The 17,543-nt window shown below is 38.4% G+C and overlaps 1 protein-coding gene across 1 annotated transcript in view; it reads left to right on the top strand.

Moving 5' to 3' along the window:
- The window catches only part of ptprk (protein tyrosine phosphatase receptor type K), a 106,512-nt gene that overhangs the window by 65,467 nt on the left and 23,502 nt on the right, over positions 1-17,543 (top strand). The window contains exons 10-20 of the mRNA XM_013910339.1: positions 1-111; positions 736-916; positions 9,562-9,744; positions 10,544-10,663; positions 10,941-11,050; positions 11,165-11,366; positions 11,477-11,582; positions 11,723-11,795; positions 11,997-12,119; positions 12,447-12,521; positions 12,704-12,740. The exon at positions 1-111 is cut by the window's left edge and continues 3 nt beyond it. Coding sequence (XP_013765793.1) covers positions 1-111; positions 736-916; positions 9,562-9,744; positions 10,544-10,663; positions 10,941-11,050; positions 11,165-11,366; positions 11,477-11,582; positions 11,723-11,795; positions 11,997-12,119; positions 12,447-12,521; positions 12,704-12,740 — 1,321 coding nt within the window. The remainder of the gene's footprint in view (positions 112-735; positions 917-9,561; positions 9,745-10,543; positions 10,664-10,940; positions 11,051-11,164; positions 11,367-11,476; positions 11,583-11,722; positions 11,796-11,996; positions 12,120-12,446; positions 12,522-12,703; positions 12,741-17,543) is intronic.

Raw genomic sequence — 17,543 nt, 5'->3', positions numbered from 1 at the left:
CCTCCGCACCCAATTGCACCACCTCAGCTGCTCGGTGTCGGTCCCACTTATCTACTAATTCAGCTCAATGCTAACTCCATATTTGGAGATGGACCTATAATACTAAAGGAGGTGCGTTAGTCTTGAAGTACTGGATGTTTTTAACATTTTAACATTGTAAATTGGGGCATTGTAGTCATGCAAACTTAACAAATTATGTAATTACTTAACAAACCTTTAACAAAGACCATAACAATTACCATTTATAATCTTACAGGAAAACAGGTGGCTTCTAAGTCACATGAATAATTCCGATTTAGCTTATATGAAGAAAGCTGACCTCTAAGCTTTCTTCTGATTGTCTGCCTCTTGCAAATAAAACACTTAAACTATAGGTTTGTTTCTGTGCTCACACCAGTCATGTGACTGAGAGAACATTGTTGTGGATATCCACCTTCACTTACATCATAGAAAATTGTCTAAAAATGGAGACAAGCGTCTGGTTCACAGGGATTATTTTTCTTGATTTCTTCTTTGCCATGCTTAGTATGTACATCCAGCAATTTACCAGCATATGAAAGAAAATAAGGAAAAACATGATTACAAGTTGTCATTTGCATATTTTCACAAGGTTATAAGTCATAAACAGAAGCATGGTATCTGGTCATGGAGGAAACCTTTGTATTCCAGAGATTATCATATGACACTGACATTAATATTGATGTTCGGATTAATACTTTCTATTCTTTCTAATAGGTTGAGTACCGTATGACATCTGGCAGCTGGACAGAGACTCATGCTGTGAACTCTCCTAACTACAAGTTATGGCATCTTGACCCAGACACAGAGTATGAGATCAGGGTCTTACTGACCAGACCAGGAGAGGGAGGTACCGGGAAACCTGGTCCGCCGCTCATTACTCGGACCAAATGTGCAGGTAGGACAGCTGCAATATGTTAACATAGAAGAGTTAGGATTCAATGTATTGATTTTGTGATTAGAGACTCTCCCTTGTCAATAGAGTCCTTCCTTATGTATGTTCTCCTAAAAGAAGATCAGCCAGGTTTAGCAAGAAGTCACAGATGTCATTACTTAATTGGTCCCTCTTGATCACACAGGCTTTTTTCTGCTTGTCTTATTATTTATCGATCTGTCCATCTACTGTTCTTTTTGTCTTGGTATATATATTTTAGTTGGTAGGGTGATATTTGTACAATGAGCAGGCAGGAAGAGGAGAGGTGTAGCGAGGGGTGGAATTGGAGAAGAAAGGAGGGGAGAGCCTGAGTCAGTTCTTGGTTGCTCAGTGATCTGCGCAAAAGAGTGATTATAACACTGGAGGCTCTCTGCACTTTCTATCACTTTTTATGCTGTTTTTTTCTATACTTCTGTCACCTCATTCCTGCTTTCTCTCTGCTACTCTTCCTCTTTCATACCTCCCTTTGTGCCTTCTCTATAGCTTTCTTTCTGCTTCGTTCTTTTTCACTGCCTTTCCCCCTTTTCTCCCTGCTTCTCTCTCCCCATCTTTCGCTCTCTGTGGATCAATAGACGGAGGGCAGAAACACTGTCTGACATTTGTAGAAATAAACGACTGAAATATAAACACAGCTAGCCTGAGGGAGAGAGACGGAGCAGGAGCGAGAGAGAGGGTTGATATGAGAGAGAAAGAGACAGAAATAAAAGCAATGAGCTTGAATGAGAAACAGAATAAGGGAGCGATGGAGAGATGATGAAAAACAATAAGGCTGGAAAAGAAAGAGAAGAGAGAATGAGAGTGGGGCGAGAGAGTGCAAGAGGCGAGAGAATGATGAAACTGGAGAATAAAAATGAAAGAGAGATGAAAACTCATAACCACAGGGTCTGACTGATGTGTGCCAACCTGTGTGTGTGTGTGTGTGTGTGTTTAACAATGAATGGATCTGCACGTATGTGGTGTCTGTTTATTGACAGAGAGGAAGTCATAGACTTGTTCAGGCGACTCGTGTATTGAACAGTTTCCTGTTTGACAGGAAGAGGAAATTAATCTTCTTCTCCTCATTCATGCTGGAACACATTGCTGGTAAAGACGTAAACTCATTGTAATCTACGTAATATGATGATAACAGGCCAAATCTAGAAAATGCGATTATGAATTTAGAGACTAAAGAAAAAAAATTAATCCTGTACATCTGATTTTTTTTCTGTTTTCCTGACTGTAAAAAACTGTAGTGTATTATGATGTTTGATATTAAGGCATTAATATTTTATGATTTTTAGAAGGACTTCCTGGCATGTAGTTATTCATCAAATGCATTTCAGACAGTAGCAGTGCAGCAAATGTCCTTATGAACAAACATTCCTCAGATCAATTAGATTAGTTGGATGAAACGAGAGATCTAATACTGAAGACCTTTTCATTGAACAGGGAACTAAAAGATGAGCCACTTTTGTTTGCTGATAGGTAGATTACCTTTGGACAGATGCATGCAGGCTGTTCTCACGTGTTTTCAGCCTTTAAGCTTAGCTAGCATGCTTCTGACTGGTATTTAATCTTTGCTGTGGATGTTACATTTTCTGTACACCAAATAATCCCAACAGAAAGCATTGTAAACAACTACGTTTTTAACAGATTTGTAAAGAAGTCCACAGAATCAGCTAAATGAAGTTGAGTGAGAGAATGATCCAAAGCCTAGCTGCCACAAACTGAAAGGCTCTGTGTCTTCCCAGTTCTCAGTTTCATATGTGGAACAACTAGCTACCAAAGACTGTGAGCAGAAGTGTGTTTAATAAGACTCTGAGATAAAAAAAAATTGTAAAAAATCTGCAGCTTGTCCATTTATGTTCCATATACAAGAATTTTAAAATGAATTCTAAAATCTACTGGGAACCAATGTGGAAAGTATAAAATAAGCAATTTGATCTCACCTAGTAGAACGAGTTAGTAGTCTGGCAATGGCTTTTTGTATAGCTTGGAGGTCTGTAAGAGATTATTTATCCAGTATATAGAGCATTACAGCAATCTAGGTGCGCTGAGACAAATGCATGAACAATTTTCTCCAGTTCAGCTGAGAAACTAAACCTGGCAATTTAGAAATGCTCCTTTAATGAGAGAAACAGGGATATGAAAAATACTTTTTATGAGAGCCATAGAGTGGAATCTGATATTAAGAAAGACATTAGGCGAGTACTTTCAGTGTCAAGGCCAGCGAAGAGGTCAAATTCCTGTGTTACAATTATAAAGAAAAGTAATGTGGTTCTGCACAAAAACAAAATATTACTTTTGTCACTGTATAAATTGAGGTTTCACAAAAGTCATCTCGCTAATATACAGTCAAATAAATTCATTCCATAGTCTTTTATGACTAGTTTATGCTTTCTGTTACAAGTTGCAGGTCTTATTTAATGCAAAATAGTGTAATTTTGTAAATTAAAGTCTACTTTTGAGTAAAAAAGACAATATGATTTAGAGTGTGGCAAGTCAAACAGTACCAGCACACACTGTCCTTACGTAGATCACTCAAAAAAACAAAATAAAATGGTGACATTCAAAATATCTGTTATAATTTTCTGACTCGCTTTCTGATCCAACCTGTCCTGGCAGATGGCTGCCCCAACTGATCCTGGTTCTGCCAGGTTTTCTTTCCCACTGCAGTCTAGCTTCAATCACACCATATCATCTGATCTTTTGGGTTCTCTCTATTATTGTAGGGGGTCTACCTTACCGTATGAAGTGCCACGAGGTGACTGCTGTTGTGCTTTGGCACTATATAAATAAAATCGAATTGAATTGAAAATTAATGGTCGTCCACAAATCAGTATGTGAGGTCACAGTCGCACCTTTTATATACAGTGTATGATTTGGCACCGTTACTTATATTTTGAATAATATGCTGATGTTTTTAGTTAAATCTCCCCACCTTCTCCCTTTGTGTTTCCAGCGTAACTGAGATTATCCACACACACATGCAAATGTGCACACACCCTTGGAGTTGGATTGTGTGTGTTTGTGTTTGTTGTTAGAGTGAGGCACACACACAGGCACGGGGTAGGAATGTTATTTAAATGGTAATGACTCCTTTGCTTTTTCTGTTTGGTTAGGTTTGTCTGATCCCACCACCTGTAGTTTACTGAATATTTAGTTTAATACAATATGATGAAGACATGCACACACACACACACACACACACACACACACACACACACACAAGCATCAGGCATCAGCCCAAGCGTGCCACCACACGAAACACTGTTTAATTAAAAAACCAATATAGTTAATAAAAAACTGAGCAGACATCACACACACTGCTGAGCAATTGATATGATAACAGGAAGGATTTCATCTCCTCCTTTCCTCTCTTCTTTTGTCCTCACGTCTCTTTTCATCTCTTCCGTTTACATTTTTTTCTCCTCTGTCCCCGCTTCTTTCTCACGCTCTCTCTGTCTCTCTTCTCCAACTCTTCTCGATTTTTCTTCTGTGGTGATGTATTGCTCTTGTCTGAAGGGTGAAATATAATCAACTTGAACTGAAGGGTTAGTGAGTGTGTGTCGTGCGTGTGTGTGTGTGACAGAAGAAGGTGATGAAGTAGCTTTTAATCCAAATCCTGAATTTTCTGCTGAAAACCTCTTGGTCATGGGAGGTTAGATACACACACACACACACACACACACACACACACAAATCGTAGTTGCTGAGGCTTGAGCACACACGCAGTTCAAGAGAGTCACAGTATTTCTCATATGTTGCACAAGCTCAGCATCGCTTGGATTTATGGAAGAATAGAATCACAAAACACATTTCCAGACACACAAACACAGATGCTGCAGGGAATCACACACACTATGTCATATGTACTTCTTTTTATATGTGAATATGCACACACACAGACACACACACCAGCAGTACAACACTTTTAAGTGTCAGTCTCTTGAAAGAGCAGCCAACAGATTTAGCGACAGAGCGTGTTTTGCTGTGCATGTCAGTTTTACAGTAATGTTCTGTCTGTGTGGGTCCACATTCGTCTGGCAAATGGTTTGTTTTTTTTAATCTAACGGAGGGTCTCTTATTTGCAGGGGTCAGTTTTTCATGGATAGATTTCAGCTGTGTTGCGTACAAAGTGCTTTGCGACCGCCACGAGATTCTGTAGTTCCTAAACCAAAAATGTCACATGCTCAGAAGACATTTTTTAAATTAAATTTAATGAAATTCATAAAAAAAATGCAACATGTTCTGTGCGCTGTGGCAAAACAGTGAAAATATGAGCTAAAACACTGCATGAAAGGTGATTTTATTCCATTTTTGAGATTTTGTTGCAATAATGTGACACTTTAAAATACACTGCTTTTTAAAGTGTACTGTCATCATCTTTATTTTGTATGAGTTAATATGATTGGACTCTTGATAAGCAGGTCTGGTGAATTAAATTAAACTTTTAGCGTGTGCTCATGCTCGTGCAGTGCATCTGCAATTAACCAGAATCACTGCTCCTTTATGATCACCTAAACTGTGCAAGTTTAAGGGCACTCCTCCTGGAGTGTTGGCCAGATTGTAGTGCAGCCAGACAAGGTGAATGTCATGGTCACATTTGTGACCCATATGGATTGTGAGACGGAGGAGATACTACATCACTGAGGTTCTGGTTGCTGTTTCTGTGAAACCATTTCTGTGAAAAGTATAAAACCAACTAATTACCTATTAATGAATCCTGCAAGTTGGATGGCCTCATTTCCACGAGCATGTGCTTTGTAGTTTGATCTGAGTCAGTTCCACACCACACTAATGTTCGAACTGTGCCAAAAGGTGAAAGTACTAAGAGGTGTTATTGGTATTAGTAATGTTGAGTTTTATGGGTAATAAGAAGAATAAAGAACAGAGCCAACTTTACCCTTTAAAAGACATTTGTGGACTCCTCCCTCTTTGCTTCGCGTTTATGTTTGAATTGCTTTTGAATTTAACTCATGCATGTCTTTTTAATCATCAGACACGAGCTGGATTTCCATTTATTTTTCTCAGCCTCATAATTTGAAACAACTCGCACGGCACTGTATGGATAGTGTTTTTTGGACTTAATTGCTGCTTTCATAATTAGCCTCTCAAAATCCATGTAGCTTCCAAGTGCAAATTGAAAACATGTTGGAGGGCAAATTTGAACCTTTTAAGTACTTAAATGTGGCCTAGAAAGAGAAGCACACATGCAGAGAGAAATTAGAGTTAGAGACAGAATAAATGGATGGAGTTTCATTTGTCTTACTTATGACAGTGGAAGGATTACCAGGAACTAATTGGACAGATTAACTTGGCTTTAGCTGCATCTCCTGTCAACCTTTTCTTTTCCAGCCCCTCCTCTCCTCTTTTCTTCTGCTTTTTCTTCAGCTTCATCTCCTCTCACAATGGCTTTATGGCTGTGTTTGTTGGCTCTTCCTAATACCTCATGTTGAGGGACATGGTTTGGTTGCCTTTAGCATAGTTCTGTTTCATTTAGTTTCATTTCCTTTGCTTTTGTTTTCCATTTTTTTAATTCCAACCTCTGGATTCTGCTGATATGAAGCTTTCTGTCGTTGGTGTTATTGTTAGTGTTTATTGGTATTGTTGTTGTTTTCAAAGCTGCATCTGTAGAGAACAAAGCCTTTTAGTTCCAACATGAATCCAGCCGTTTGTCTGTCTACCAAAAGGAGGGGGAAAGGGACAAGGCAGCCTCTGTGGTTTGCCATTGGACCTGGTCCCGCTTGACTCTGGCTGTATTCCAGACGAGTTATCGTCGTTCCCCGTTCCACCTCTGTTTCTCTCTTTCTCTCTTTCTGTCTCTTGTCTCCGTTTCCCTTTTCTCTCTCTGCTACCTTTATCTGTTCCTCGCTTTCTTCAAACCCAGTTTCATTTTTGTCCATATATTGCTCTGTTCTGCCACTATTCTTTCTTTCTTTTTTCATTCTTTCTCTCTTTCTTTCCCTACCTGCTTCCACTATAAATAGAGATAAGCAGCAATACAATATAAGTCAATAGGGTAATGGGTTTTCAAAAAAGTCATGGTGCGTGTGGGTGTTAAAGACACATAAATTTGTTTACACATTCACATTGTGGGGAACCACCTCCCATTTGGGGACACAAAGTCCCAGTATAATAAATCTTGAAATTATAGGGCCTAATGTTAGGGTTGGGTAACTGGTTATGATGGTAGGTTAGGGCAAGTCTCCAGGAAATGAATGTAATGCCCCCTGAAGTGATGGAAATATGACACTGTGTGCATGTGTGTTTGTGTGACAGGCAGCCAGTCATATATTTTGTTTTCATTCCACGTGGAAGACTGTCTTACTGTGAAGCAGTGTTAGCATCAAGAGACCCTGAAATCAATGTAATTTATTACACTGCCCTAACTGTGAGCATGTGTGTGCGTGTGTGTATGCACCTGTGTGTCATAATAGCTTGTTTTATAGTGAGGATCACAACTATTGATTTGAACAGGGAGAGAGACACAGAGAAGAGAATGAGACAAGTGAGGAAGACAGCGAAACAAAGCGAGAGACAGGCAGAGAAACCAGTGGTCTCTGTCTTGCTCTATTTAAATGTCAACCATCCAATAACAGGTTGAAGCAAAAATGAAATGCTCCGACCCCTCAGCTATTAACACACACGCTGTTCAGCAATAATATTTTCTCAGCAGACAATTACCTGCACAGCCTTTCTTCCCCTGTGTCTTCTTCTATTCCTCATTTTCTGTCCATCTGTTTGTCACATTATTAGTGACATATTTATGTTTAGAGGATTACGCAAACATTAGCATGACTGCATTTTGTGTTGTTGAGTGTATGTAAGAGTTGTGTGTTTGTCCTTGACAATGAATTGTTATTATGAGAAGTTTTACTGAGATGAACACACATACACACGCACACACAAACACACCTATAAATGCTCTGCCCAGATTTAATCTTGATTCAGTCACAATCTAAAGTGTGAGTGGGTGTGTGTGTGTGTGTGTGTAGGTGCCTGTGAGCTTCCGTGCATGTGTGTGTGTGTGAGTGACAGGCAGATAATGGGTTGTCAGAAGAAGCGACAAGTTTGTGTCCTTGTGTAGTCTCCTCTGAAAGAGGAAGACCCAGGGAAAAACACAGAGCAAGACAAGGAGGGGTTGGGGAGAGACGTGCGTCTCTATTTAAGGTGAGCTGTTTTTATTAAAAAATCTTGGGAGGACATAAGGAATCAGGTGGGTTACAGCTAGACTGGATAAAAGAGGAATAAAACATCAACAGGTGATAGACTTATCAACGTGAATTCAATTTTTGACGAAGAACAAAGCTTTTCATTAAGTTTGTCTTTGTTTCCCAGTAATGTATTTCACTCTGGCGATTTCAAAGACCAATGCATCCAATCAATATCAGAGTTAATCAAGGCATTTCTTAAGTATTGGAAGTACTGAGCCTGATTAGAAAGATAATTTTGATTATAACATCGAGAACTGATTAAAATATCCAGAACAGAAAGTCCCTGAATTTACCAAATTAATCAAAAATAGCAAGCATTTGGATAAGATACTTGAAGAGTGTTGCAACATGGAAGTGTACTGTATTTCACCGCCTTTCTCAAGTGGTTGACCCATTAGGATTAAAAGTCTATTTATATAATAAATTATTAGTAATAAATAAATTATTAGTGACATATTATTAGTGATTTAGATCTATGAGGATACACCAAGCTGCTAGCTATATTGTGCTTCAGTTCAAAAATATTTATCATGCTTTACTCTGGAAGATGGTAGAGTGGCAGAGGCATTTCAATAGACTGTTACATCCTCTGGAATCTGCCTTGACTGATGGATATCTTCTCTAGTTAGAAGGAGAAATAACTCTTTGACAGCAATTGGTGGCGCTTAAAGATATTACCTTTCTTCTGTTTTCCAAAGGAAAGCAATATCTTGTGGATTGATAGCCACATAGCTTGAATGCTATTTCCTGTATCTGAGGTAGGCTTTTAAGGTGAATGCAGCAGAAAGCAGGTAGAAATATATGTATTTAAATGTACTCCCTGGCATATAGTGGACTCACAGGCAGGACTCTTGCATGCAGAATGTAGAGGAGGAATAGCACAGCCTTGTGATTATAGTCTCTTCTGTGGCTGTGTGTGTGTGTGTGTGTGTGTGTGTGTGTGTGTGTGTGTGTGTGTGTGTGTGTGTGTGTGTAGGCACTCTGGGATTATTGATCCAGCTAAATGAGCCAGTTAAGGTAATTAAAGCCCTGGGCACCGAGGAGGGAAAGTTGATTATATTGACAATAACAGTCTGAATACACATGAAAGACAGAAAAAAACCACGTGTCCTTATGGAAGCTATTGCTTTTGAGAAATAGTTGATTGACAAGGGTGGTGAAGAAATAGGTTTTTGTAAAGTCCAGTGAGGAAAAATGTTGACACAGACCTCTTGGTCATTTTGGCAACATAGTTACTTCATGGAAATGCAGTAGTTCAAAAGCTTCCTCAAATGTTAATTACTTAAAGCATAATAATTTGGGTTTTTTTTGTCCTACCTGTGGATGCAATTAGAGTGTTGCAGTATTGGAAAAAATATAGATCTATATCAACATGTATAGATCACAGATCTTCTTTCTTCTCTTATTTTGTAGAACCTATGCGAACTCCTAAAAGGCTGAAGATTGCTGAGACCAGGTCGCGTTTGATCGCAGTGGACTGGGAATCGCTGGGTTACAACATCACCCGCTGTCACACCTTTAACGTTACCATCTGTTACCATTACATGACTGCCAACGATCGTAGCAAAGCTGACTGTTTGGACATGGACCCTAAAGGTACTACTTACTTTTCTTCCTACCTTAAAGGTGCTACTGTACTGTGCTACTGACATTGATGCAGGATTTGAAGTCGTGGTGTTTTCTAGTGTTACATTGCTTTTTATTCATTGTGACATGGGTAAAGACGTACAAAAAGACTTGATAAAGTAACAACCCTAAAAGTGCTGAAATTTAGTATAATAAAAAGGTGTCTGCTTTCAACGAGATTTCAAATTTGAGTGGATCATTTATTCACAGTGAGCTTGACACTAGTATTGACAACCACTTCATTTTGAAGCCAGACATAATATCAGAAGCACTGATGTTGAAGAATATTGGAATGGACATAGGTTGTAGGTACAGTAGTTGGAATCATTCCCTGAAAAACGAATAATTAATTATTGGTTGAAGTCATGTCTCTCATACACTCAGTTTGACCTGCTCAGCTATTGATCCGTTAGTCAATAAATGTAGTAGCTGACTGACAGAAATGTGATAGCCAATATTTACATAATCAATTACATATTTAGGTTCAAGACAGATGACAACAGCTCTCTTGTTCCTTCGTTTGAAATATAAGGCTTTACAGTGAAAGCAAACAAGTGGTAAACTGCCTTTAGCTCTCACACTATTACCGGTACTCACACCTAACAATACATTTAAAAACACTAAGTTCTGATTTTACATTACATAGATCATTATAAAATCAGCAGCAGATTAATGAGTGAGAAAAATTGGTTTTGATCCTAAATACATTGCAAATGTTATGACATTTTACTCTGCAGTGTGTTTATGTTGACCCCATTTTTGTTCTTAGCACCACGCCACCTGGTGGGGAACCTGCCGCCCTACACCAACGTCAGCCTGAAAATGATTCTCACTAATCCGGAGGGACGGAAAGAGAGTGATGAGACCATCATACAAACCGATGAAGATGGTACGATACACATATCACACCTTTTTTAAATTCTTTTCCCCATTTCAAACGTTTTTATCCATTTTATGTATTTTTTTATAAAGCAAACTTTTCAATAAGGGATGGAGTTTTGTACAAAGGGTGTTTTGAGTATCTGTAACTCGTTTCTGCATGTGTTGGGAATGTCACTGCTGCCTGTTCTCAATCTGTGTATTTCTGTTTAGCAGTTGGTTTCTCATTTGCAGAACATTATACTGTTGATTTTATTAGAACTGCATGAATTTATGTGTGTTAACAGTTCCTGGTCCAGTTCCCAGTCAGTCACTTAAAGCTACTCCATCTGAAGAAACAATAAGTCTTTCCTGGAAGGAACCAACTGAACCCAATGGAGTCATTATACAGTATGAGGTACTATCATTAGCAGCTGTTGTAGAGGCCAAACTTAACACAGCAATCCTTTGGAAAAATATAAACAAATAAAAAAAAATAAAAAATGTTTTCGCTTTCTCTACTCCAACTCAGATCAGCTACAGTGGCGTGCATTCGTTTGACCCTTCGGTGCCTCTGCAACGACCAGGGCTCACAGTGTCACTGCCTTCAAACGCCTCCCATCACATGTTTTCTCAGCTCCACCCAGGTGTCACATACCAGCTGTCTATACGAGCATCGACCTCTAAAGGGTTTGGTCCTGCAACCACGCTCAATGTGACAACTAATATTTCAGGTGGAAAAAATACATTTAAATATGTGCTGTTGACTCAAAAATTTTTAATATCACATTTAGACAGCAAGAGGTTAGAGCTACACTTATGCAGCCTCATATTCTCTTTTCAGCTCCGACAATAGACGAGTACGATGGTCAAGAGGCCTTCCTGAATGAAACTGCAACAACTATCACTGTCCTGCTCAAACCTGCCCAGGCTAAGGGAGCACCCATAAGGTACAGCACTTCTGTTATCTGTTAAACTGGATAGATCACATGACAAAAGCAGTCAAAGGCTTTTCACTAATCATGTGTGTGTTAGTAAAATAATAACAACCAAAATTATATCTGTACTCATATTGTCTCTATGTCTACAGTGCGTACCAGATTGTGGTGGAAGAAGTGAATCCTCAGCGGACACGCCGTCAGGCTTCGTCTGACTGTTATCAGGTGGTTATTAATCCTTTTTACGTATGTTTGAAAACCCATGCCCCTTTTACAGCTTTTCTTATAAGCGTAAATGGTTGAAGTTGAATAAAAAATAACAATACATTTCCATTAATGGGCTTTGTTGACTCTGCTATTGAAATACCTCTTTTTATTTACATTTAATTGAAGTTACATTTATAGACGTATCTTCATCTTCTCCAGGTCCCAGTTTCTTACCACAGTGCATCTAGCGGTGGATCCCCTTATTATTATGCCGCCCAGTTGTCCCCCAGCAGCCTGCCTGAACCACTTCCCTTTACTGTGGGAGACAACAAGACGTATCAGGCAAGTCTTTAATCTGAACAAAACCGTATGTATGTAATGCCTTGAAAAGATGTGTTTATCAAAAATTCTGAAATACAGAAGTAAATTGCAGCACAACACATTCACTGGAACTAGAAGGCAGTTGTTGTTATGCAGGAGGTTTTATTTTTAAAAACGATACGACTTAAAGTTCATAGAAATTGTATGCAATACTTTTTAAAGGCTACATAACTTGAATGTTTACATATCGATATCCTTCTCAGCCAAGTGTAAAAGTTAAATTGCTTGTTGTAAATCTGTAAATGTATCGTAGACATGTGTGAACTGATCCTTCTTTCTTTTCCTCAGGGTTTCTGGAATCCACCTCTGGCTCCAAGGAAGAACTACAACATTTATCTTCAAGCTGTCAGCAGTACAGAGAGGGTAGGCTGTGTATTTAATTTTTTTGAATGGGGTTCAAAAAGGCGCACTCATAGACTTACATTATGTTACAGCTTCTGTACACTCATTATGTACAGTATTTAATATTAAACGCTAAGAGCAAGGTTCGTGTTGTAGTGTGTTAGTGGAACTAAGGTTTCTTCCTTCTGTCTTTTTTTCCACAGGAAACAAAGACACAGTGTCTGAGGCTGGCAGCTAAACGTAAGAACCCATTTGACCTTAACAGTATCTTAATTTAACTCTTAGGAACAGCTTCAATGCTAAAAATATTTTCAAAATATTTTGTCAAAAAAAGACAAAAAAATCCTGCAACTCCTGGGCAGAAGAAAGTTGGCCTAAAAAGAGGGTGGTCTTTAGGAATAGGAGCTTCAGCTCTACTTAACTGATGTCATCGCATCAGAATAGTTGATACTGCAGTGTAAGAACAGACGAACTGAGGGGATATGCCAGGTCCCAGCATTAGAGAAATGTGGAATATTTGGATTTCGAACAATGTAATGTTGGTGTAGTAGAGTCCAAGAGTAAAGTGTTGGAGTGTAATAGGTCCCCTTCAAGGGTTTGGCATAAATCTAAGGGGAACGCAGCTCTTGCAGCTCTGCTATTTTGTTCTATCCTCCTCCCACCAGACAAGCACGGACCCATTCACATACTTCTTACACTTCTGTTTTAAAGTGAGTCATTGCTGACTTTGGAATTCATATGGAATTAAAATCCCACTTTCCCAGCTGAAAATACTCACATGAGTCCAATGAAGCTCTTATTCCCATTACATAGTTTTTTTTTGTTTTCTAAACTACTCTGATCTGATCTAAAGAGACCAGCTGTGAATGGCCAAAGTCTCTTGTTACAAGCCAGCCTTTATAAAGAGTGAAATCGGAGTGGAGGGGAGGTGCACGAATTTATTTCCCACAATATGCTAAAAGGTTTATAAGCATTTCTTTGGTCCAATGATACCAAAAAAATTTGCTTACTCCATCCTTAATCAGTTTATTATTGTGTTTTTCCTCTGGTCTGCCCTTTATTCCCATGGAGGTTTGTCAAATGGAAATTGTTTCTGGTTTAAGAGCATTACAGAAAACAGTATTGCGCTTGTGCATGGCATTGAAAGAAATGTGTGTTGGTGCGCACTGAGTCTAAATGTCGGGTCTTTAGGTTTTACCAGGTTTTTGCCATGTTAATAGATTATCAGATGGTTTTAAACGGTGTGGAGTTAATCCCCGGGCACTACGCATGTGCACAAAAATGCACACACACTATTTTGAGGAAAGATTTTTAGAAATGCGGCTGATGGATCAGAGTTTATCTGTGTGGAGTAGGAATAAGGATAAACACATTATATTTTGAATGAAACTGACATCCTCACACTGTTGTGTAACCAGCAGAGTTGAGCTTCAAATGACTGCGCAGGCATTTCAGTGTTTATTCGACTTGTAATGTAGAACTACAAGGTAAAATTTAAATGAATACAAAATGTTCCCACTTTTGCTAAAACTATAACTGCCCTATAATTATTTCACACCAGTTTTTTCTTGTTTTTATGACAACACAAATGTAGTGATACAGCAATTTTAAGAGGAAATAATTATTAGTTCACTAATCTTCTTTTTATTGCTTTATTAAAGATTAAAGCAGAACATAATTCCTTAAAGCATGGCAGAAACTTAGAAGTATTATTATTGTGTAGTTAAGGTGATGCTCTCAAGCAATTACAAGCTTCATTAATCTCCATAGATTATTCTAGTGTTTTTGTTATTTTGGTGTACTTTTTAATATCAGTATGAAAGCTTGTGATAAGTAGAAGGTTTACATCAGATATCGCAGAAAACTAATAAGATCGGAAATAGAATCAGTTCATGAGTTACGTCCTTTTTCTTGCACAATGTGCATTATTGTAGCAAGAAAGCAAGGTGGAGTGTAATGCCTTTCTGAACTTCTCTTCTTTGACCTTCAAGTGCAGACACCTCATAAAGCTACTCAATAAAAGTGACATCATTTTGAGGACAATCAGCCTTAATGATCATAGAATGAATCATCATTGCTGGTTAAGTTAAGTTGATTAAGTATTTATATGTGGACCCATTGAGAGAGGGCATTCCAAACTAGCTCAGACTTTAAATTCTGTGGCGTGTGGTGCTTTTCCAAGTGTCAGGTTTATTAAAATTGGATTTCTTTGGAGTAAAATAAAAAATGCCTCTTCATCAAGAAAGCCCTACAAATAATACAAGTTCACTTTTGTTCTCCTTACATCAAAGAGTACAGGGTGAGAAAGTTGTCTCATAGGTGGGACGTTTGCACACTAAAATAGGCAAAAATGTGTGAAATCACTAACTCTGCAGGGTCATATACTTCAAGAATTGCTGGTGGTTGCAGTTTCTTGAACAGGTGGTCACTCTGCCCAAAAGCTGCTAAAATAAAATGACACTGTCTTTCTAGCCTAGGGAGGTCTGAGTGAAGCCGAACGACTTTAGAGGGGATTTCAGATTTTTATAATAAGAGAGACCAACACACTAATGGATCGAGAGGTCAGACCACTGTGTCTTCTTTACTCTCTCCGTCTCTCTGCATGTGTGTTTATGTGCATTCAACCATGCATCCGGGAGGGAGGATTAAGTGATGGTGGTCATAGTAGGTCATTTGGGGTATTGTGTATTGTCATTCCTGCCGCAGGGCGTTTTGTGCGCCTGTGTGCAGGCAAGTTGTGAGTGTTAGTGTACTGACCTGAATCATTTTTACACACATTAAGAGCTTCCGCAGACATTATGAGGTTAGGCTGAGAACCCTTAAAGGATTATTGTTGTTGTTTTGGTGTGTCTTGTTTGGACATATTTTATCTGTGTGATCTTCTAATAGTCTCTTGGTTGGATAGTTATATGAAGTGAGACGTTCCATGTGGAAGTCATCTAAAATAAAGTTTGGCCTTCGTACATCAGCACTAAGATGATGAACAGATTTTGTAGCTACTCAGCAGTGCCCTTTATTTGCTGGTATAGAAGTGCAAAAAAAGAAAAATCACAAAATTAGAAAAAAAGACAATATAATGTCATTATGCCAAGCTGTGGTTAAGCTATATAAACAACATAAAACTTTACACTTAGTTTTCTGCATAATCAGTTTAAGCATTCTCTGTTTTCAAATATCTTGATTTTTACTTTTTACCATAAATAAACCTAGTAAGTATTGGCTGCATAGTAAAAGCTTGATTTATCTCATCCCTCTGCCGGGACAGAGAGCTGAGATAGAGGTATGCTGTTTCTGTTTGTTTGTTCATCTGTCAGCAAAATTACACAAAAACTACTAGTCCAAATTTCATAAAACATGACAGATGAAGGAAGAATCCATTACGTTTTGGTGCAGGTCTGGGTTGCTTTTTTTGATAATTGTGATGGAGGGAGGGCGTTGGCCTTGGCTCTTCTAGTCTTTCTGTGTGATGGAGCTCTGCTGCCCAGGCTCCAAAACTATTAAAATCACATTAGTGAGCAACAATGATCCCTCACTGCTTTGGGTATTGTATTTTATTTTGGATTGATCACACAAACACCATCCCGATGCTGTAAAAACTCACTGAAGCACCAAATAGGTATTTATCCACCAATGAAAATAGGCCTCAAAATAGACCCTATTTACTTTAGGTTGAGTGACATTAGGAATTAATTGGTTTGGTGCTAAGACTGATGTGGGGCTGTGGAAGTCAAGGCATTACTAAAAATGTTTTATTCTTGTGTGTTATTTTTATTATGTTGATAATGGAAGTGGGTTGTTGTTTGATGCATGTATTGCATTATGTTGAATTTTGTGCATATGTCACTGAGTTGGATTATTTGGATTATCATAAGACATGATAATGTTCTTACGCTGCAGTATGAACTGTTCTGATGACATCAACTAAGTAGAGCTTGGGAGCCTGAAAACAGATGCTCTCTGTCTTTCTGTTGACTTTCTGTCCATGATCAACAGCATTTAAGCCCTGCAGCCTACACTCCGCTTGAAACGTCACTGGTGAATTATTTTCCAAAACAGACGAAATCAGGGAGTTCAGTCAATTCTCTGAAGTCATCAGAAGCAGAAATGAGTTCGGCTACAAGCAATATATGGTGACATTGGTGCAGAAACATTGGACAGCTACAGTTAAATTGCATTTTAAAAGCATTTTCTAAAGAGACCGTGATGCCAAAGAGGCAGCAGAGAAGACACATGGACATTCAGTTGGTTATTTTCACTACTATAGTGTACATTTATAGGGATGTTTATTTTGAATGTTTGAATATTGCTGCTGGGAGTCAGATTTGATTGATGATTTAGTTCGGTGTAGTACGTTTGCCATCATGTATAATGCGACTAAATAAATGAGAAGCCGATGTCTGTGTAAGGTGAGTGCTTTTAGCTCAGTTGACCCAGCTATAGAAGCTGGTATAGGCCAGGGATGGACATTGTCAGCTTCCACTGATTCTCTACCACTGCTTTTTTTACAGGATTGTATTTTTAAGTTCAACAAGAAATGCATCTCTTTTTATAGCCTTTTTTTTTTTGGTCTTGAATCAATTTTAAAACACCTGCTCTGAAAATGTTCAAATACAGTTCAAGCTGTAGAAGCAATCTCTTTGTTTCATTATTACATAGCAACCATATTAATGAAGAAATTTCTGTTGATTTAAGTACTTAAATATGCGACCCAGATTACCCCCAAAATGAAATATTTGATTATATTTACAGTTCGAATGACAGTTGCCATGGCATTTGTGCTAGCAGCTGTTTAACTTTTCTTTACAAGGCATATTTAGATGCTTGATATTTGCCTGAACTTTAGCACAGGGATAATTGAACCTTAGTAATTAATCACCTAGATTTTGTCTGATGTGAAGGCAGCCTAAGAGAAAAACAACCATATTTCCTTAGATGGTATACTTTCCTAGCCTGAGGCGACGTGGGCTTTTTAAAATATGCCTTACAGTCAGTGCAACAGAGTAATAAGTTTAGAGATGTGACTAGGTTTGAAAAAGCTGTATA

This window comes from Pundamilia nyererei, unplaced genomic scaffold, assembly GCF_000239375.1.
Source record: "Pundamilia nyererei isolate P.nyererei 1_Seehausen unplaced genomic scaffold, PunNye1.0 scaffold00041, whole genome shotgun sequence".
Lineage (NCBI taxonomy): Eukaryota > Metazoa > Chordata > Actinopteri > Cichliformes > Cichlidae > Pundamilia > Pundamilia nyererei.
This window is presented reverse-complemented; position numbering and strand designations above follow the sequence as displayed.